The 23,462-nt window shown below is 40.9% G+C and overlaps 1 protein-coding gene across 4 annotated transcripts in view; it reads left to right on the forward strand.

Annotated features, from left to right (window-relative positions):
* The first annotated feature begins 5,570 nt into the window (after positions 1–5,570).
* LOC122560708 (uncharacterized) overlaps positions 5,571–23,462 on the forward strand; it is a 79,184-nt gene continuing 61,292 nt past the window's right edge. Inside the window, exons 1-2 of one of the 4 annotated variants that reach the window (XM_087997793.1) lie at positions 5,571–5,610; positions 13,303–13,457. In XM_087997793.1, the coding sequence (XP_087853919.1) occupies positions 13,378–13,457 (80 nt within the window). In that variant the 5' untranslated portion in view covers positions 5,571–5,610; positions 13,303–13,377. Of the gene's footprint in view, positions 5,611–13,302; positions 13,458–19,425; positions 20,032–23,462 lie in introns of those variants that run through there. The other 3 variants (XM_087997792.1, XM_087997794.1, XM_043711654.2) reach the window with 3 other exon arrangements.

Consider the following 23,462-nt stretch of genomic DNA (forward strand, 5'->3'; position numbering starts at 1 on the left):
AACGTTTCGGGTCCGGTGACACTTTCTCCAGATCGTTCAATATTTTTTATTTCAAAAATGTACTTTATTCATAAAATATTTTAATGTGCATTAATTTATAAATCACCCAACACCAGGTTATAGAGCAACAGGTTTAATTGGAAGCACTAGCTTTCGGAGCGTCGCTCCTTCATCAGGTGGTTGTGGAGGGCACAATTGTCAGGCAGAATTTATTGCAAATGTTTACAGTGTGATGCAACTGAAATTATACATTGAATAATACCTTAATTGTTTGTTGAGGCTTTCATCTGTTAGAATGCTATGGTAGTTTCACTTCTTTCATGTGTAAATCACAAAACCTTAGGCGCACCCACAGACATTCCTATATACACACACGTATGCAGACACTCCCACACACACCCTTACATACACACACTATCCCACACTCACCCTCTCAGAGACTTAGACCACTCTACACTCATGCACACAAACATACTCTCTGTCTCACATACACTCTCAGCCCACACCCAACACACACACACGCACCCCCTCACAGATTTAAGATACTCTACACTCACGTGCACACACATATACACTCTCTCTCACTCACATCCCCCCCAACCCAGACACACATAAAGACCCACATGCACAAATTTACATATATGTTTGTGGGGTGAATTTGGATTGGCACAGTTACATTATACTTTGCTCAAAAACTGCATGATTAATGTAAAACTCTGTTATCTCACTTTTTAGTTTACAATCAGTCTAAACATCATGGCAAAGACAGAGAACACAGGCAGCTAACACCTTCAACATATTGTCTAGCTATTACCTATTGTTACAGATAACCGGAGAAAGCAACTTTTTAAAAAAAAGATTTTGTGATTTACACATGAAAGAAGTGAAACTATCATAGTATTCTAACAGATGAAAGCCTCAACAAACAAACAAGGTATTATTCAATGTATAATTTCAGTTACATCACACTGTAAACTTTTGCTATAAATTCTGTGTCTGACAATTGTGCCCTCCATAACCACCTGATGAAGGAGCAGCGCTCTGAAAGCTAGTGCTTCCAATTAAACCTGTTGGACTATAACTTGGTGTTGTGTGATTTTTAACTTTGTGCATCCCAGTCCAACACTGGCATCTCCAAATCATACCTAATGAAGAGCAGTGCTCTGAAAATTTGTACTTTCAATTAAACCTGTTGCACTATAATCTGGTGTTGTGTGATTTCTGACTTTATCCATCCCAATCCCACACCGGCACCTCCACATTTTGTGCATTAAAGCAGACCGGGCCACATGTATAATTTGTATTTGGTGGTGTCTTCATCCACCTGACATGCTAACGCTGTTCTCTTGAAAACTGCTGCTAGACATTTTTATTTTTAAATTCAGTGTTTAATGCCAATGCAAAGTCTTTTTGGAGCAAGCCTTCAAACACCCTTTCCAAAAAGAGGATTAAAAAGTTTAATAGGGATGGTTAAAACATTTGGTAACCAGAATGTGAGTTCAGTGGAAATAGCAGAGACTGGTGAAATATTACTGGTTAGAAACAGAATGTGATTTTTTGTCCCCCCAGATCTAAAACAGTGTTCAGTTATTTTTCTTTGTAAAGTAAAACAAGGGACTGCGGGATTCTGGAAATCAAACAAAAACAGCAAGTTTTGGAGAAACCCAGCAGGTCTGGCAACACCTGCGGAGAGAGAAACAGTTCATGTTTGGAATCCAGTGACCTTTTGTCAGAACTAAAAGCCACTAGGAAATATTTGTATTTAAGCTGATGGTGGGTGAGGTTGGGGGAGCGGAGGAGTAGTCGATCTGTAAAAGTAACCCATAGTTTCCGGTTGCTTGCCTTTTGGACACACCACTATTCTCACATCAGCATTTCTGTCTCAGGCCTGCTTCAGTGCTATAGGGAAGTTTAAAGTAAACTGGAGGAACTACACCATGTCTTCCACCAAAATACCTTGCAGTTAACATGGAATCAGAGAGTGTAAATCTTCCTCCATGTGTGTTACACAACCTCAGGTCCTATTTTGTAAGGGTTGCTCCCAGTACGCATTCCTGATTTAGGGCTTATGCCCGAAACGTCGATTCTCTTGTTCCTCAGATGCTGCCTGACTTACTGTGCTTTTCCAGTGTCACACTTTTCTACTCCCAGTACAGCTAACCCATTTTAGACTATTGACACATCCTGTTAACGCTCATTCAGCATCACGTCTGTCTGTATTTAGAATTAGAAGTCACTTTGCTTTTCTTTCCTCTGGGCACTATCTCCAGCAATCCAATTCACTCCCACTACCAAAGCCCACTTCTATTATTAGCATAAACACCACCATTTCCCACCAGTTTTCATTACACTGGTTGAATGCAGCTGATATAAAAGGGGATCAGCCTCACAAGAAAAGACCATAAGTGTTAGGCCATTTTTGGAATACTGCATTCAATTCTGGTCTCCCTCATATAGGAAGGAGGTTGTGAAATTTGAAAGTGTTCAGAAAAGATTTGCAAGGATCTTGCGAGGGTTGGAGGGTTTAAGCTGTAGAGAGAGGATGACTAGGGGCAATTTTCCCTGGAGCATCAGAGGCTGAGGGGTGATGTTGTGGAGGTTTATAAAATTATGAGGGGCATGAATGGGATGAATAACTAAGGTCTTTTCCAAGGGGTGGTGGAGTCCAAAACTAGAGGGCATAGGTTTAAGATCAATATCCAGCTTGTTATAGAGTCATACAGTTGTACAGCATGGAAACAGACCCTTTGGTCCAACTCATCCATGCCAACCAGCTATCCTAAATTAATCCATCCCATTTGCCAGCGTTTGGCCCATACCCCTCTGAACCCTTCCTATTCATGTACCCATCAAGATGCCTTTTAACTGTAATTGTACCAGTGTCCACCATTTCCTCTGGCAGCTCAGTCATACACGCACCATCCTCTGTATGAAAAAGTTGCCCCTTAGGTCCCTTTTAAATCTTTCTCCTGTCCCCTTAAACCTATGCTCTCTAGTTTTGGATTTGCCTACCCTGAGAAAAGTCCTTGACTATTCACCCTATCAATGCTCCGCATGATTTTATAAACCTCTATAAGACCATTCCTCAACCTCCAACACTCCAGGGAAATTAGCCCCAGCCTATTCAGACTCTCCCCATAGCACAAACCTCTAACCTCAGCAATGTCCTCATAAATGTTTTCTGTACCCTTTCAAGTTTAACAACATCTTTCATATTGCGGAGCCCAGAATTGAACACAGTATTCCAAAAGTGGCCTAAACAATGTCCTGTGCATCTGCAATATGACATTCCAACTCAATGCACTGACCAATAAAGGCATGTCTTTGGTAAGATAACTGAATATTAATAAGACAAGCTGGATCATTAACGAAGTGTTTAGCAAGCAACAATCCTCCTTGATTGATAACTAACCACCATTGAGTGACAAACTCACCATGATTCTTCCGATGTCGAGATGGGCCTCACTAGAGTTCTGTTCAATCCTTGACTAATCTTGCCATAGCTTACATTACTCAAACCCCAAAAGGTTTTGCCCTATGCCTGCAGCCGATGTTTCAAGTTTTAGAGATGGACCAAGTGCTGGCAAATTGGTCTAGATTAGGTTAGGATATCTGGTCAGCATGGACGAGTTGGACTGAAGGATCTGTTTCCATGGTGTATATCTCTATGACACTATGACTGTATGGTTAAGCTCATGACAAAAGTTTACATTATTGAACTAAGTCATAGCAGCTGGAGCCCACCTGTCCTAATGGTGTTGAAACCAAGTGGGTAATAAAGACTATGCAGTGTTTATTGCATAGTCTTCATATTAAGGAATGTTCCCATCTCATAGAACCTATAGAATCCCTGCAGTGTGGAAACAGGCCCTTCTTCCCAACAAGTCCATAGTGACCCTACAAAGAGTAACTCACCCAGATCCATTCCCTTACCCTATTATCCTACATTTACCCCTGACTAATGCACATTACCTACACATCCCTGAACACTATGGGCAATTTAACATGGTCAATTCACCTAACCCGCACATCTTTGGATTGTGGGAGGAAACCCATGGAGACACAGGGGGAATGTGCAAACTCCACACAGACAGTCGCCCAAGGCTGGAATCAACCCGGTTCCCTGGCACTGTGAGGCAGCAGTGCTAACCATTGAACCACCGGGCTGCCCCATCTGATTCCACACTAGAAAAAAATGTATATCCACTCATAATCAAAACTGACCTGCTAAAAGTATATTGGAAAGTTCAGAATAAATGATCTACCAATCTGGGTTTCATTCGGGGACCTGAGTTGTCCAATATTGCCATCAGCTTAGATCATAATAGTATATATAGGGAAACACAGAAGCCAAACAAATGAATTGAAATCTTTCAAAATCAGTTGTATTCCATGCCAAATAGTTTGTGAGGATGATTCATTAGATCTACTTCACTGATTGGAAAGGGCACATGGCTGAGGTGAAAGAGACCAGACAAAATAACATGGTGATTTAAGTTTTTTTTTATGATTTGAATTTTAATTGTTGTGTCCTTCTGGCACTTTTGCAAGGTTTTTCATTTGATGACGTTGACAATCTAATATTGTGTCTCCTTCAGGTTTCAGTTAGATGAATGCAAGACTAATGAATATCCCAGCATTAGTCAAAATCCCTAAAATATTTCTGCTTTGGCTCCGAAATCCACTTGTTGGTAGCACTTTTAAAGGAGACTGCTTCAAAAATAATTTCCAGGTTCTAACTTTTTCATCTTTTTGCCACCCCTACTCGATGAATATTTTTACAATAAAGCTTTATAAAAAGAATCAGGCTTTTTGCAACCTGTTTGACTCCAGGATGAGCCTTCAACCACGTATCGGCACCATCATCAAGACCACATATTTTCACTTTCTATAGCACAGTTTTTATCTTCCCTTGCCTCAGTTCTTCTGCTGAAAACCTCATTCATACACTCATTACCTCCAGACATGTCTATTCTAAAACATGCCTAGCTAGCTTACCACATTCTACATCACACTTTTATCGGCACTAATACTTACCCCAGCTCTAGCTTCTAGCTCTTCATTTGTTTGCTCTAGCTCTGAGTCAAGACCAATTAAGCAATTAAACACAGGGAACATAGATAATTTACTGGAGTCGCATAATCAAAGATAGAACAATTAAACAATAGATATTTCTACCTCTGTTTCCTCCTTTAAGATATGCTTTAAATCTATCTCTTGGCATAAGTTTTATTCATCTGCCCGAAATTTCCTTCGTGTTATATTTTGTTCATAACATTTATAATAATATTTGTTTTATATTGGGTACTTTGGTATGTTTTATAACATTAAAGGCACAATATAAATATAAACTATTATAAAAGTGTTTCAGTAAGACATTGTCCCTTTAAGGCCTTATATTTGCTGTTACTTGTTTTGCACTTTGGTTATCCAAGAACTGAAAGTAAAGCTTTATCTGTAGTAACATTCAGCTGGTTTTCAAGAGTAAATAATTAACTGCTGCGCCAAGGTTCCATTTCCTCCTAACCTTCGTTCTTCTTAACAGATACGTGTACACAACACACACACGTAGACTGGGAGGTCATTAGAAGGAAACAAAGCCTGAAAAGGGTGAGTAGCTATAATTTTGAGTGACAGTCTATTCAGTCATGGTTAAATTATTAATGCAAAACCCTGGTTTTGGTGGTGGTGGGACACGGGGCACGGTCGATGCTGGGGTGAGGGGACTGATTTGACTCTGACCTTTTAGAATCAGGGCTTGCAGCTTGGAAGTAGAAAATTGTCCGGGTGTGGTGATTGGGTTATGGCAGTGTATGTGCACCAGTTTACAATGAGCAGTGGGCAGCATCTCAACTCTAATGTTTACAAACACCATTAGGCTTGGAAAGAATATTGAGAAAAAGTTTCATCTTCAAAACCAAGATAGAAATCTGACAAAGAAAATCTAACCTTTATAGAATCCACTATATTCTTAATTAATTGATTTTGATAAAGAGAGTGGAATCTTTACTCTCAGATATAAACTGAAGTGCTGGCATAGAAACCTCCGCATCACTAAGGTAAGATTTGTATTTATATAGACCCTTCACAACCACAGGTTTTAAAACCAAGAGCTTTTGTAAGTGTAGTCATTATTATAATGTAGGAAATGTGGCAGCAAGTTTGCATACACCAAGAAGTCACAAGCAACAATGTATTAATGACTAGATCATTTGTTTTTATGTTAATCTAACATCAGTCATTGGGAAAGTACTAAAAAAATCATCATTATTACGTCTTATAATCTTAGAAAAAGCATAGTATGATTCAAGCAAGTCATCCCAGCTTTACAAAAGGGAAGTTCTGTTCAACAAATTTGGTCGATATTTTGAGGATACAGGAAACCAGTAAAAGCAGTATTCTTAGATTTCCAAAAGATATTTGGTAAGGTGTCAATTAAAAGTTTAATGCAAAAGTAAGAATCCTTGGAGTTGGTGGTGACATATTAGCATGGATGTAAGGTTGGTTAATGGAGAGGAAAGACAGTAGGGATAAATGGGGCCTTTTTAATTTGCAAGCTGTGGCTAGTAGAGTGCCACAAGGATCATCAGAGACTTCTGCTATTTATAATCTATATTAGAGATTTAGACTAAGAGACAGTGAGTAATGTATTCAAGTTTATGATGTTACAAAACCTAGTGGGAATTCAATCTGTGAGGAGGACACAAAGACAAGTGAATGGGCAACAAGTGGCAGATGGATTATAATCTAGTGGTGAGATTATTCAATTTGGTTATAGAGGCATAGAGTCATAGAGATGTACAGCATGGAAACAGACCCTTCGGTCCAACCCGTCCAGATATCCCAACCCAATCTAGTCCCACCTGCCAGCACCCGGCCAATATCCCTCCAAACCCTTCCTATTCATATACCCGTCCAAATGCCTCTTAAATGTTGCAATTGTACCAGCCTCCACCACATCCTCTGGCAGTTCATTCCATACATGTACCACCCTCTGCGTGAAAAAGTTGCCCCTTAGGTCTCTTTTATATCTTTCCCCTCTCACTCTAAACCTATACCTTCTAGTTCTGGACTCCCCCACCCCAGGGAAAAGACTTTGTCTATTTATCCTATCCATGCCCCTCATAATTTTGTAAACCTCTATAAGGTCACCCCTTAGCCTCCGACACTCCAGGGAAAACAGCCCCAGCCTGTTCAGCCTCTCCCTATAGCTCAAATCCTCCAACCCTGGCAACATCTTTGTAAATCTTTTCTGAACCCTTTCAAATTTCACAACATCTTTCCGATAGGAAGGAGACCAGAATTGCACGCAATATTCCAACAGTGGCATAACCAATGTCTTGTACAGCTGCAACATGACCTCCCAACTCCTGTACTCAATACTCTGACCAATAAAGGAAAGTATACCAAACGCCTTCTTCACTATCCTATCCACCTGCGACTCCACTTTCAAGGAACTATGAACCTGCACTCCAAGGTCTCTTTGTTCAGCAACACTCCCTAGGACCTTACCATTATGATTTGCTTTCCCAAAATGCAGCACCTCGCATTTATCTGAATTAAACTGCATCTGCCACTTCTCAGCCCATTGGCCCATCTGGTCCAGATCCTGTTGTAATCTGAGGTAACCCTCTTCGCTGTCCACTACACCTCCAATTTTGGTGTCATCTACAAACTTACTAACTGTACCTCATATGCTTGCATCCAAATCATTTATGTAAATGATGAAAAGCAGAGGGCCCAGCACCGATCCTTGTGGCATTCCACTGGTCCCAGACCTCCAGTCTGAAAAACAACCCTCCACCACCACCCTCTGTCTTCTACCTTTGAGACAGTTCTGTATCCAAATGGCTAGTTCTCCCTGTATTCTATGAGATCTAACCTTGCTAATCAGTCTCCCATGGGGAACCTTGTCGAACGCCTTACTGAAGTCCATATAGATCACATTTACTGCTTTGCCCTCATCAATCTTCTTTGTTACTTCTTCAAAAAACTCAATCAAGTTTGTGAGACATGATTTCCCACGCACAAAGCCATGTTGACTATCCCTAATCAGTCCTTGCCTTTCCAAATACATATACATCCTGTCCCTCAGGATTCCCTCTTGTAAGAATAGAGAAGCAGTTTTCTTTTGAAAAGTGCAAAACTTGTAAGTGCTTACAGTCAGAGAGACTTAGCCAAAGAAGGAACACAAAACGTTATCATAAGTCAAAGCAAGCAATTAAAAAAATGATATGATGCCTTTTGGTGTAAAGGGATTTGAATACAAAAATAAAGAAGACTTGCTACAGAGCTTTGGTGAGAACACACCCAGTCTTATTGCATTGTGTGCAATTCTGTCATCCATTTTTAAGACAATTAGAACTGAGAGCAGGCAATCCAGCCCCTTGAGGCTGCCCTGTCATTTATGCAATCATGCCTGATCTCATCCCATCTCACCTCAACTCCATTTTCCTACCCACTCTCCATAAACCTTCAATCCATGACTAGTTAGAAATTTGTCTATCTCCTCCTTAGGTTTGTTCAGTATCTCAGCGTACACAACACTCTGATGTAGTGAATTCCACAGATTCACAATCCTTTGGGTGAAGTAATTCCTCCTTTAAGAAAAAAATGTACTTGCATTGAAGGCAGTACAGCAAATGTTCACTAAATTAGTCCCTAAGGTGAGAAGGTTGTCCTATGGTAAGAGGCTCAGTAAATTACATTTATATTCTCCAGTGTTTGGAGCAATGAGAGGTAATCTCATTGAAACATTCACAATTATGAAGTTGCTTGATAGAGTAGATACTAAGATGTTGTTTCCCACGACTGGGGAATCTGAACAAGACACCACAGTTTCATGATAAGGGCTGGTAGTCTAGGACTGAGTTGTGAGAAATTTCTTGGCTCAAAGGATTGTGATTCTTTGGTATTCTCTATCACAAACCGATTTATATGTTTAGAGAAATGCAATTGTATTTTCACTGCACTGGCTTGCTTGCCATAATCATATGACCTCCGCCTCTGCAGTAAATGTCTTTGTAAGCCATTAGGCACAAATCGCTTGAAACATGGAGTTAGGAATGTTGCAGCTGAAAATGTGTGAAAGAAACAGCAAGAAAGAAGTTAGAAACTGCAGTAGTCTGCAACTTTGAATTTCTGGGTGTCAAAATAGCAGTACGTTTTCCATGCCACAATGCTGTGGAAATGCAAATAGGTCAGGGAATCATAGAGTCAGACAACACAGAAACAGACCCTTTGGCCCAATTCATCCAGGCCGACTAGGTTTCCCAAACTGATCTAGTCCCAATTGCCTGCATTTGGTCCATATCTCTCTAAACCTTTTCTATCAATGTGCCTGTCCAAATGTCTTTTGAATATTGTAATTGTACCCGCCTCCACCACTTCCTCTGGCAGCTTATTGCGTACATTTACCGCCCTCTGTGAAAAGGCTCACATAGATCCCTTTTAAATCTTTCCCCCTCACCTTAAACCCACGCCACTCCTTACCCTGGGAAAAGACCTTGGCTATTCACCATATCTCTACCCCTCATGATTTTATAAATTTCTATAAGGACATCAATCAGCTTCTGATGCTCCAACCTATTCAGCCCTTCCCTATAATTCAAACCCCATTTAGTCTTTGGGAATCCTGGGCCGGGTACAATGCAAATGCTAACTGTTTGTCTTCCTTGTGTCTCTGTTGGGCCTTGACCCATGCACACTCTCTCTATCACTCTCTCTGTACAATTGCAGCAAAACAATTTCTTAATTCACTCATGGGATGTGAGCATCGCTGGCTGGCTAAGATCTTATGTGTGTCCCTAGTAGCCCCCTTGAGAATGTGATGGTGAGCCACCTACTAGAACAACTGCAGTCCGTGTGCTATAGGTAGATCCAAAATGCCCTTAGAGAGGGAATTCAAGGATTTTAAAGATGGCATCGTGGCTCAGTGGTTAACACTGCTGCCCCACAGTGACAGGAACCCTGCTGCAATTCCACCCTCAGGCATGGGGCCCTTACATTTTCCCTAGCATTGATTTTTTTCCCACTCTTAGTGAAAAGCCTATGAAATAGTTATAGAAATAGTTTTTAAAAATCTGAGAAAATAAGTGTAGTAACCCTACAGTTCTGGAGAAAGAGAGCTACAAGCTGTATTGCAGCTTAGACCTCTCTGAGGACCAGAAATGTTAAACTGCGAGATTTTGAAGGCTTTCAATGTACATTTTGAACCTATCATATTGTTAATTATGAACGACATGTGTTTGGCATCAGAGCTCAAAGAGAGAGGGAGACTTAATCAGTATGTGACTGCATTGATATGTTTAGCTAAATCCATTTAGTTTGGATAACTGGAAGATGATCTTATCAGAGATAGGGTTGCTTTAGGCATGAGAGATCCTGCAGTGACAGCACATTTGCTGAGAAAGGAGAAAATTGCTCTCAAGAAAACAGAAGCTCTAAAGTCGTCAATCATGAACTAGACCAGAGTAATGGGAGAACACACAAAGTCTTAGCCTTATACTGAGAGACATTCCAGGCCAAATGAAAACAATATATTTGAAGAAGGGAAGAAATTTGTACAGAAGAGGTAGCAGGAAAATCAAGGCCGGAAAAGCAAAGGAAGCATGTCTAGTGTGTAACTGCGTGTAGCTGAATCATTTTGCGTGCAAGTATTTAGCTAAAAAGCATCAGAACAAGCATATAAAGATGGCTGCTGGACTGTTATCAGCCAAAGATTCTATTGAATTACTCTAGAACAAGGTTAGTATTATCAGGTCTGAAAGTGATAAATGGTTTATGGTTGTTAGACTGATGACTGCAAAAGAAAAGTATCAAGGGAACGTGAACAGGAGACACCTGCACATCATGCAGCATCATGAACCTCACAGACTTGTGCAACGTTGCTCAAAATGGTGATCCAAAACTGATGTCCTTGAAGTAAGGTAGAGGTCACATAACGGAATGAATTTCATGCCAAGAGGACACTATAAAGTTGAAAGCCCAATGCAATGGGAAAGTGAGGATCTGGAGTTCCAAATAGTGGACATTAAGTAAAATCCACTCATCTCTGATGCAAGTTAAAACCTTGGACTGGTGAAGCTATATATGATGAAAGATTTTCAGTGTTTCAGAAGGCACTAAGTTATTTACTGCTGAACAGATCTTAAAAATTCAGAAAGACATCTTTATTTGTCTCAGATGTCTTTGTTGGTGAATATCACCTTGAAGTCGATGACAGTATTTGGGCTTGCTTCCATTATCTGGCAATCATGCTCAGGCCATGTGTTTGAATTCTCACTGGGTGGTTTGGTCTTTCTGAAGAAGACTTGATGGATTTCACCCTAACTAATGGTTTCTGATGCCATGTAGGACCAAACTTGCAGAGGTTCCTTCCTATTGCTGCTACTCCCCATTTGGGCCTGGTGATAAAGGCTGTCCAATGGGGAGTGAGTAACGTGACATCAGAAAGAGAAAAACTAGCTGAAAATTCCAGCAAAAGCCAAATGGATAAGATAGAGGTGAAAACCTCCACAAAATAAGCTCTAATTCATAATTTGTGAAGAGGAGTCCTATCTTTCCTCAAATCCAGCCATAAAAGACAAGATAAGAGAGCTGGTAAAGAAGAGAGTAATCATAAGACATAGCAGAAGTAGGCCAATCAGCCCACTGAGTCTGCTCTGCCATTCAATGAGATCATGGCAATTTCACTTTCCTGCCTTATCGCATAACCCTTGATCCCCTTCCTGATTAAAAAGCTGTCTATCAGAGCCTTGAATACATTTAATGACCCAACTTCAAATAACCTTCTATGATAAAGAATTCCACAGATTCAGTAGCCTCTGAGAGAAAAAAATCCTCCTCATTTCTGTCTTAAATGGGCAACCCCTTATGCTAAAATTACAAACACTGGTTTGAGACTCTTGCATAAGGTGAAAAAACCTCTCTGCATCTAGCTTGTCAAGCCTCTTAAGAATCCTATATATAAACGTTTACAGTACAGAAAAAGGCCCTTCGACCCATTGAGTCTACACCAATCAAAAACATGCATCTAAGTACTTTAATCTAATTTTCCAGCACTTGCCCCATAATGTTATACGCCTTGGCTATGTTTCATTAAAGTCTACTGTCTTTTTCTAAACTCTAATGCATACTGGTCCAACCTACTTAATCTCTCCTCAGGTGAAATCCTTCCCTACCCTATATTAACTTAGTGAACCTTCTCTATACTGCCTATAATGCCAGCACATCCTCCTTTCAATAAGGAAACAAAATCTTCACTGTATTTCAGGTGTGGTCTAACTCGTCAAGAGTTAGGGCTGATGAAGGACTTTCCTGATGCATCAGGCTTATGCCTGAAATGTTGATTCACCTGCTTCTCGGATGCTGCCTGACCTGCTGTGCTTTTCCAGCACTACACTCTCTACTCTGATCTCCAGTATCTGGAGTCCTCACTTTATCTGTGGTCTAACTAGTTCCTTGTATAGTTTTAGAAAGCCTTCTATATTTTTATACTCATTTCTTTTGAAATAAAGCCCAGCAGTCCATTTGCCTTTCCTATTACCTGCTGTCCAGAGCAGTACTCCCAATGAGGAATGCTCACAACTTGTGATTTATGCAAAAGGTCACCAAATTGCTATGTGCTGCAGTTTTCTTAAGTCTTTCCCCATTTAAGTTAATATTCACTCTTCTATTCTTGTCTCTAAAGTGCATAACTCACATTTTCCCACGTCATAATCCATCGGCCAAGTTTATACCCGTTGACTCGACTTGTCTATATCCCTCTGTAGATTCTGCCATAAGTGCATTAGTAGCCAGTCTATGGCAGCCATTTAACACACATCACTTATGTGTGCCATAATTGGATTTATTTAACGTTTGGATTTTTGGTCTTTCTGGGAATGAAGGGAGTAGACAGAAGATGGAGAAGCCGAACGACAGAGCAGTCTTGATGAGCCAGCATATTCTTTTTCTTCTCCTATTCCTTATGTTTTTATATGATGTATTTTGAGGGATGTTTATGAGGACATCAAGATAACTCCCCTGCTGTTCTTTGAAATATTGCCATGGAATTTGTCACATCTGCTTGAGGGAGCCCTCGCCATCAGTATCTCTTGACAGTGCAGCACTCATTCAGACCTCTTTGAGATCTGTCAAAACTCCATATTCTCTACTGGTGATCCTCGGTTTACTGATAAACCTTCAGATTTTACTAGATAATGCAGTTCGACAAAGGTTCTATGTCTGTTTATCCTATATATATTTATCTGGCAGATATATAATTTGCAAGAGATGTGCTGAGTAGTCTCTCTTTCGCAGGCTCGTAAACACACTTCACAGATGGCAGACTTCACAATGTATTTTGTTTGTTGATTCTGCTGAACGCAGAATACAATGCAGTACCTGGCAGACCTGCCTACTTTGAATGACTATCAGAAGCAGAGCCAACAGCTGAAGGATGTGAGCTTCTGCAGGTACAGTGCTGGATCTGGAGACCAAACTTGGGAAAGCTTAAGCATTATGTCAAGAAAAACACAATGTCAATCAAATCTTTGGGTTAAATTTCTCACATAATATCAATGACTAAATTTAAAAATGGAAATTGCTGGAAAATCTCAGCAGGTCTCGCAGCATCTGTGGAGAGAAATCAGAGCAAATGTTTCAGGTCAAGTGACCATTCCTCGGAACTGATCTCCAGCATCCACAGTTTTTTTCAGTTTGACTAAATTTCCAAAGTTCATCATTGGCTGAAAAACATTTTGGGAATTTCAGGCCTTGTGAAAGCCAGGCAATAGATGCACGACTTCTTTTATTTTGAGACACTCCAAAATGTCCCAAAAGTTTTTTGTGTGTATGTATAGAATTGCATGCGAAGTTAATGGCACTCACACTCACTCCAGCCAATGCCTGGACACAGTGACAAGTTGTTTTTAACTATGGAAAGGTTCTGCACCTTTTTAATCTCTGCATTGAAATGGCTCCTATTGCCATTGATCTGTTTCGCCATTAGTCTGCTGTGTTACTTTGATGTAGCTTTTGTTTATCAGCTCATTAATCTAATATAACTTTTCTGCTATATATTTAAAATATAACTGAAAGAGACTTCAATTAAGCCAAGTCATTATTTAAAATTGATCTTACTCTTCACCAATTCTCTCCAATCCATTGATGTGGAGTTTCACCACCGACCAATTTAATGTTCACCCCATCTTTATCTAAATAAATCACGTAATGTATGCAGAAATCAATTAAAAACCATTCTACTGATGTAAATTAAAAATAAAGAATTGCAATCCTACAGTACTTTTCACAACATCAAAAGTTCCTTCTAACTAATGATGCACTTTTGAAATTAGTCATTGTTATAATGTTGGAAACCTGACAGCCAATTTACACACAGCAAGCTTCTTGTATACAGAATATCATCTGAAACACAGCACCTCCATCACTGCAGTGTCCCATCCACACTGTAATGAAGTGTCAGCCTTAGTTATGTGCTGAGGTCTCTAGAGTGTGAGTGAACCCATCACATCTTGACTGACAGTACCCAATCACTGAGCCACAACTAACAAACACCTCGTTCATAGCTGTCAATGCATTTTTTGCTGTTGTCCATTGTTTTGATTTCTATAGAGTCGTAGAGGTTTACAGCGTGAAAACAGGCCCTTCGGCCCAACTTGTCTGTGCCGTCCAGTTTTTACAATTAATCTAGTCCTGTGTTTGGTTCATGTCCCTCCATACCTATTCTATTCATGTACCTGTCCAGATGTTTCTTAAATGATAAAATTGTACTTGCCTCCACCAGTACCTCTGGCTATCCGTTCCAGAGACTCACCACACTCAGTGGTGAAAAAACTGTCTCTCTGGATCCTTTTGTATCTCTTCCCTCCCACCTTAAACCTATGCCTTCTAGTTTTAGACTCCCCTACATGGGAAAAGCTGTTGGCGATCAACCTTATCTGTGCCTGCCATGATCTTATAGACCTCAAAAATGTTGCCCCTCAGTCTCCTACGCTGCAGGAAAAAATGTCCTATCCTACCCAGCCTCTCCTTATAACTCAAACCTTCAAGTCCTAGTAGCATCCTAATAAATCTTTTCTGCACTCTTTCTCATTTTATAATATCCCTTTCTGTAGTATGATAAGCAGAACTGTATGCAGTACTCCAAATGTGGCCTTAATAACAACTTATTAACAACTCCTATATTCATTGCCCTGACTGATGAAAGCAAACTTACTGAAAGCTTTCTTCACCACCCCGCCTACCTGTGACTCCACTTTCAAGGAGCTAGAACCTTTACCCTAGATCTCTGTGTTCTGTAACACTCTCCAGAGTCTTACGATTGACTGTGTAAGTCCTGCCCTGGTTTGATCTACTAAAATACACCTTGTATTTATCTAAATTAAACTCCATCTGCCATTCCTCAGCCCACTGGCACAGTTGATGAAGATTTCACTGTATTCCCAGATAACCTTCCCCACTGTCCACTATACCACCAGACTTGGTGTCATCCACAAACTTACTAACCACAGTTCTCTCCTTCTCTAGTACAGCCATCTACATACTGCATGATAAATGCTTCCTGAACACACTCAACAAATTTCTCTCCCTCGAAGCCCTTAACACTATGGCAGTCCTAGTCAATGTTAGGAAAGATAAAATCCCTACTATTACAACTGTATTATTCTTGCAGCTATCTGCAATCGCCTTACATATTTGCTCCTCAATCTCCCACTGACTATTGGGGTCCTATGGTACAATGCCATCAGAGTTATCTCCCCCTTTTTGTTTCTCAGTTCTATCCATACAGACTCAGTTAAAAATCACACGACTCCAGGTTATAGTCCAACAGGTTTATTTGGAAGCACCAGCTTTTGGATTGCTGCTCTTGCATCAGGACAGCTACCAAAAATTAGCTCAGAAAGCTAGTGTTTCCAAATAAACCTGTAGGACTATAACCTGGTATTGTGTGATTTTTAACTTTGTCCACCCAATCCAACACTGACTCATCCACATCATGGCTACCATATAGACTCAGTAGACAAACCCTCAAGAATGTCCTCCCTCAGTAATGCCGTGATGTTCTCCCTAATCAAACCCACAACTCCTCCTCCTCTCTTGCTTCCCCCTATAGCATCTGTACCCTGAAACACTGAGTTGCCAGTCCTGTCCCTCAACCATGCTTCTATAATATCTATAATATCCCATTCCTATTATGCCCAAGTTCATTTGCCTTACCTCTCAGGCCTCTTGCATTGAATTAAATGCAGTTTAACTCAGACTTCCCATGCTTCCAACCACCTTGATTATTCATGATGCAAACTCATTCCCTCCCTCTCTTTTCCCAAGCCTTAGTTAGCAGAAGTTGCCCCTTAGTGCACATTCGCCTCCTTCACCCAATGTTTTCAGGATCTCGCTGAAGGAGACCCATGGGTCAGATAACAATGCTAATGTAATATAAACATAAAATACTGCAGATACCGTACTGGAAACCTGAAATAAAAACAGAGAGTGCTGGAGGAAACACAACAGGTCTGGCACCATCTATAGAGAGAAAACAGTTAATGTTTTGAGTCCAGTAACCCTTCATCAGGGTCACTGGACTCAAAACCTTAACAATGCTACTGTGTTTGAAGAACAACCATTGAGAAGAGAACACATCTGGACCATGGTTCTCATCCAACTAATGTATTATTAGGATGACCATTTGGTTGGATAACTGTGCTCACCTTTAACTCCACCACCCAAAAATGAGCTATTCCTATTTCGGAGTTTGTATTTTCACAGTAGCTTCATGGGAAGTACAACAATAATACATATTGCTTTATCTGTAATGTTCTATTCCGCACACCCCCACCACCACCACCAACAATAGCCCATAAACCTCCTAACATTACTCGTGAGACACTGAATGAAAGCATTTCTCTCCTCTCTAGTACCTTTGGATTCCACGCCCACCCCTTTACCCTGTCACCTGTTTCCTTTATTTCAAACATGCCCCTTCCACAGTAAGACTATTTGCTATTTGAACACAACCCTGGACCTCCTGCCACCTTACTGCACCTTGTTCCCTATTCTATCATTGTTCCCTCCACTATCCAGGATGATCAATTCAACCCCAGGTTTCTGACATTGATAGTACCCACCCTGCCTTTTGAGATCATCTGTCATACAGCATCCCTGCCTGGAAAAACCCTCCCCAACCCATTCCAGAGCCTCCATTTCCTCACTGCCCAAGACACCTTTCTTTACTTGACCTAGACCTCCAAGCCCCTGCCCTAGACTCCGTCTCTTCCTCACCACCTTCCCTACCACATGCTCCAACTACTTCCACCTGATCCTCTCTAAAGTTATACATCATTCACTTGCAGAAAATTAATTAAAAAGGGGAACTACATTCTGGTGAGAATGCCTTTTACTGAGTATGCATGACCACAAAAATACACAAAAGGTCTTCCTAGCATTTCTCATTCTGAAGATTAACTCAGCTGTAAATGTTCCAAAGAATAAATAAAACATCTGTGAATGCTAAAAATTTGAAATAAAAACAGAAAATGCTGGAGAAACTCAGCAGGTTTTGATGCATCTGTGGACAGAGAAACAACTTGACATTTCAGGTCCGAAATGATTCTTCTTTGGAAATGAAAGGGGCTGGAAAATTATGGTCTTATTGCTATTGTTAAAGGAGAAGGAGCAGCAAGTGGAATAGATCTTGAGAGTGCCCAGAGCAATTGACAAATGAGTGCTAAAGATAACAAAGGAGCAACTGAGAAGTAAAATCAGTGCTAATGATAGGTTTGAATAGTAGAAAATAAAGATTCATCAGCTCTAATGGGTGCAAAGCCAACAATATATAAACAAGATTTAGAGATGCCAATGTTAGACTGGGGTGAGCAAAGTTAAAAATCATCCAACATCAGGTTATAATCCAACAGGTTTATTTGGAAACACGAGCTTTCCAAGCGCTGCTCCTTCATCAGGTGGTTGTGGAGTATAAGATCGTAAGACACAGAATTTATAGCAAAAGTTTACAGTGTGATGTAACTGAAATTATATATTAAAAAAGACTTGGATTGTTTGTTAAGTCTCTCATCTTTTAGAATGAACATGTTGGTTTCAGTTCTTTCATATGTAAATCGGACAACATTTAAGAGTTATATTCTTAAGTGAACTTTAACAATTGGTCCTGATTTGGAGATGCTGATGTTGGACTGGGGTGTACAAAGTTAAAAATCACACAACCACCTGATGAAGGAGCAGCGTTCTGAAAGCTAGAGCTTCCAGTTAAAATCTGTTGGACTATAGCCTGGTGTTGTGTGATTTTTAACTTTTAACAATTGGTGTCATGTTGGCCCAGATAATGCATTTAACGTGTGAGCTTGAGAAAGTAATTTTTAAATGTTCTGCGACTTACATATGAAAGAACTGAAACCAACATAGTCCTTCTAAAAGATGAGAGACTTAACAAACAATCCAGGTCTTTTTTAATATATAATTTCAGTTACATTACACTATAAACTTTTGCTATAAGTTCTGTGTCTTACCATCTTGTACTCCACAACCACCTGTTGAAGGAGCAGCGCTCGGAAAGCTAGTGCTTCCAATTAAACTTGTTGGATTGTAACCTGGTGTTGTGTAATTTTTAATTACATATAAACAAGAGGGGCGGGTGAGGGGTGTTGTCAAAATTAGAAACAGCGTTCAGATTCTGAAGTTTTTGAAAGCACTGTTGACTTGTGAGGCTATTACATGTCTAAACTGAAACAGGGATGCTCTTCCCTGAGTTTGCATTGGACTTCATTGAAACACAACGAGCCTAAGACGGGCATATGCTCATGGGAGCAAGCTGGTATTGGCAAGCAACTGGAAAGACGGGGCATTCCTACAGACAGAGCAGAGGTGTTCTGCAAAGTCATCACCAAGTCTGCGTTTGGTCTCACTATTAAAAAGGAAACCGCATTATGAGTAGAAAATGCAGTAGACTAGATTGAAAGAAGTACTTCACCTGTAAGGTGATTCGGGGACCTTGGACAGTAAGGTGGGAGGAAATTAAAGGGGAAGTGTTATACCTTCTGTGGCTACATGGTAAGGTGCCACGAGGTTGGCAATGTGTTAGAAGTTAGGGAGAAGTAGATCAGGGGTGTTGCCTGCAGAATGCTGACGTTGGCTGAGAAGGGGAAGTTGTGTTTGCTGGGACCACCATTAGCATTCTCTTTGTCGATTGCTCTCTCACTATCTGGTTTACTCACTCCGCCTCCCCCTTTGTCAACTGTATAAAAATGATTCGTTTCCAAACCCTTCAATTCTGACGAATACTGTAATTGAATTGAACTCTGTTTCTGTCCCCACAGACGCTGCTCGTGTCACTGAGTTTCTTCAGCAAACGCTGTTTTCATTTCCCAGAACGTAATTCCTTGCTCTCAACTAGCTATTGGGAAACAGAATTTTGGCCTCCCACTCAGTTAGGGTAACCCTTCCATCTTGCTTCACGTTCCTAATGTTACGACAAAACAAAACTGACAACCATCTTAGGAATGATTCTTTTAAACTATTATTTAACAACTCAGTTAAACCAGAAAATCTTGCTGTGCAGTGAATCAGCTGCCTTATGGTAATAGTTAGATATAGCATGCAGCTCCAAATTCCTGTCAATGTTTGCTGTATTTACGCAATCAGAAAATTAGTCACTGAACTGTCAGAACAGGAGTGAATTTCGAAACCCACCCACAAACTCTGGGGAACTACCCCCATTTCTTGTCTGTGAACTGGTCCCCTCCTAGGCTAAACTGAACTGTTCAAAATCTAACTAACAGACTGTCAGGCAGTTTCACAAAGAAGAACAATTCAGGTTATTAAATTATTTGGCAGGCAGAGAGAATAATGAGTCAGTCGTCAGGACGAGCTTGGAACAGGATAAAGCCACTGCTGGAGGAAGTCAGTATGCAAATCTCGCCTGTTCAACTGGAACTTTTTTTATAAATGTTTAAACTTCCTCGAGCGACAACAGACTGCGTACAGACATACCTGGAGACTGAAGGATCCTCTCAGGTACTGTACCTCTGGTTTCAAAGTCTAATTGTGAGCGTTGTGGGAGGGGTTTGCTGAAAGTTATTGAAGGAAACAGTGTTTGATTTAGTTTTACCCTTCACCTACTCTGAAATTTTAAACAGATGAGAAAGGGCCAAAATAATGGATCCTAGTTTTAGAGTCGCAAAAGATTAATAAGTTCTGCGCGAAGGCAGAACAAGCCAAAATGTAACCCTTTGTTCTTCATTCAGGAGCGTCCTATCCATTTTCTAGTTCGACAACAGATTTGCACTTTTCGGGCTCTCTTTACATTTGTGAAGTCCACTTTCTCCCAAACACAATTCAGTTGTGTGAATAATATCTGTTATCAGAAGATTGTGGCCTCAAGTGACGTGAAATCGATACAAAAACATAATGAGTTTTCCAGTGTAGTACGGTAAGAGGGAACTTCGATCTACTGGAGGGACAAAGTTAAAAACCACACAATACCAGGTTACAGTCCAACAGATTTATTTGGAAGCACTATCTTTCGGAGCTCTGCTCCACCCCAGTCCAACACCGGCTCCTCCACAGGCTGGAGGGACGGCATTACGGATATGCTACACTATGGGAAGGACTGCATTAAAGGAATGCTGCATTTGGAGAGGCACAACTTGCTGGATGATGCTGAGAAAGTGTTTATTATTGAATGAACAGTAGTGGAAGAGGGCTACACTGTCTGAGGGTCAGTATTGAGGGAGGGCTATACTGTCAGAGGGTCACGGAGGGAATTCTGCATTGACGGGGTGGCAGTACTGAATGTGTGTCACAGTCTGCGAGTGCCGACTTTAGAAATGGAGATTAAAGCAAGGCTGTTTGCGTGGATATTAACAGATCTCCTAAAACGAGAGGGTGGGAGGTGCAGGTTGGATAAGGAATAAGAATTCGCTGATATTCCTTTGCTGGACTAAAGAAACTTGAAGTAGGTTTTATTGCTATCCAAGGAGAAAGTGAGGACTGCAGATGCTGGCGATCAGAGCTGAAAATGTGTTGCTGGAAAAGCGCAGCAGGTCAGGGCAGCATCCAAGAAGCAGGAGAATCGACGTTTCGAGCATAAGCCCTTCTTCAGGAATCATTCCGAAACGTCGATTCTCCCGCTCCTTGGATGCTGCCTGACCTGCTGCGCTTTTCCAGCAACACATTTTCAGCTTATAGCTATCCAACCCCAGCAACAATCCTGATGACTTCCTTTCTGATTACAGGGAATTCCATGATCACATATACCAGTTATAGCTCAAAACCAACAGACCAGTTGTGAATTCACAACTGTAGGCGTGGTTTGTGATTCTTCCATTATTTTGCTCTGTTCCGTGGCTATTGCCCTGCACTCTGGTCATTATGGGCTGTTGTCTGTATTCAGGTCACGATGAACTGTCCTCTGTAATGTACAATGATCATAAAAGACAGTTGCCTATGTCTGGTCATTAAGCACAGTACCCTGTATTCTGGACCCGGTGTAGGCTTTTCAAGATAATTAAACATTTTTAGGTACTCGAGTCATTAAGATCTGTTCCATGTACCAATATGGGGGTTTCTCAGGTACTCTGCTTATTATTGATTGTTCACAATTCTCAAATTAATATGTTCTGTTTCAGATGCTATGGTTATTATGGGCTGTTCCCTGTACTCTAGTTCCTATGGACTGTTCCCAGAAATCTGTCATGGATTGTTCCCAGAACTCTGATTATTACAGACTTCCCTGGACCCGAGTTCTTATGGGCTGTTCCTAGAACTCTGTTTATTCTGGACGATCACCAGAACTCTGGTACTCCAGGCAGTTCCTTGAACTCTAGTTCTTATGGGATGTTCATTTTACTCTGGTGCTTATGTGCTGTTGCCAGAACTCTGGTTATTATGGACTGTTATGTGTATTCTGGTCATTATGGACTATTCTCTGTAATCTTGTCACAATAGACTGTCCCCTGTATTCCGACCATTACAGACTGTCCCTGCCATCTGGCTATTAGAGACTGTCCCCTGTAATTGGTCATTATGGACTATACCCTGTAATTGGGTCATTAGGGACTGTCCTGTAATTGAGTCTTTAGGGACTGTCCCCTGTAATTGGATATTAAAGACTGTTCTATGAACTGTGGTCATCAGAGAGTGTCCCTGTACTTGGGTCATTATGGACTGTTCCCTGTACTCCAATCATTATGGATGGTCCCTCTAATTAGGTTATTATGGACTCATCCCATTACTCTGGTTGTTATGGACAGTTCCCTGGAACCAAGCTCATTTTGGCTCAATTCTGTATTCTGGTCATTAGGGACTGTTCCTTATAATTGACTCACTATGGACTGATCCCTGTATTTTGGTTACTAGGGACTGTTCCATGTACTCTTGTCATTTAGGGGCTGTTCCCTGTATTCTGGTCATTAAAGACTGTTCCTTGTAGCCTAGTCATAGAGATGTACAGCACAGAAACAGACCCTTCAGTCCAACTCATCCATGCGGACCAGATATCCCAACCTAATCTAGCCCCATTTGCACATATCTCTCCAAACCCATTCATATACCCATCCAGATGCCTTTTAAATATTGCAATTGTAACAGCCTCCACCACTTCGTCTGGCAGTTCATTCCATGCACGCACCACCCTCTGTGTGAAAATGTTGCTCCTTCAGTCCTGTTTATATCTTTCACCTCCCACCCGAAACCTATGCGCGCTAGTTCTGGTCATTAGAAACTCTTCCCTGTATTCTGGTCAATAGGAACTGTTCCCTGTACTGTGGTTATTAGGCACAGTTTCTTGTACTCTGTGTTCATGAGAGACTGTGTTTCCTGTTCTGTATTCATGAGAGACTGTGTTTCCTGCACTGTGTTCATGAGAGACTGTGTTCATGAGAGACTGTGTTTCCTGGACTGTGATCCTCAGGGACTCTTCCCTGGACTGTGGTCATTAGCAACTGTTCCCTGTACTGTGATCTTTAGGCACTGTTCCCTGTATTGTGGTTATTGGGGACTGTTCCCTGTATTCTGGTCATTAGAGAGTTAAGAGTGTAGTGCTGGAAAAGCACAGCAGGTCAGGTGGCATCTGGGAGTGTTCCCAATACTGTGATCATTAGAGACTGTTCCCTTAACAGTACTGTGATCGTTACAGATTGTTCCCTGTACTGTGGTCATTAGAGTCTCTTCCCTGGATTGTGATCTTTAGGGACTGTTCCCTGTGCACTATTATTAGGAACTGTTCCCTGCACTGTGGTCATTAGGGACTGTTCCCTGCACTGCGATCATTAGGGACTGTTCCTTGTACTCTTGTCATTAGATACTGTTCCCTGGACTGTGATCATTAGGGAATGTTCTGTGGACTGTGGTCATTAGGTACTGTTCACTGCACGGTGGTCATTAGGTACTGTTTGCTGCACTGTGATCATTAGGGACTGTGTTTCCTGTACTGTGTTCGTTAGAGA

The sequence above is a fragment of the Chiloscyllium plagiosum genome, unplaced genomic scaffold (assembly GCF_037043375.1).
Source record: "Chiloscyllium plagiosum isolate Xiang-an unplaced genomic scaffold, Cpla_swu_hap1 HiC_scaffold_20, whole genome shotgun sequence".
Taxonomy (NCBI): Eukaryota; Metazoa; Chordata; class Chondrichthyes; order Orectolobiformes; family Hemiscylliidae; genus Chiloscyllium; species Chiloscyllium plagiosum.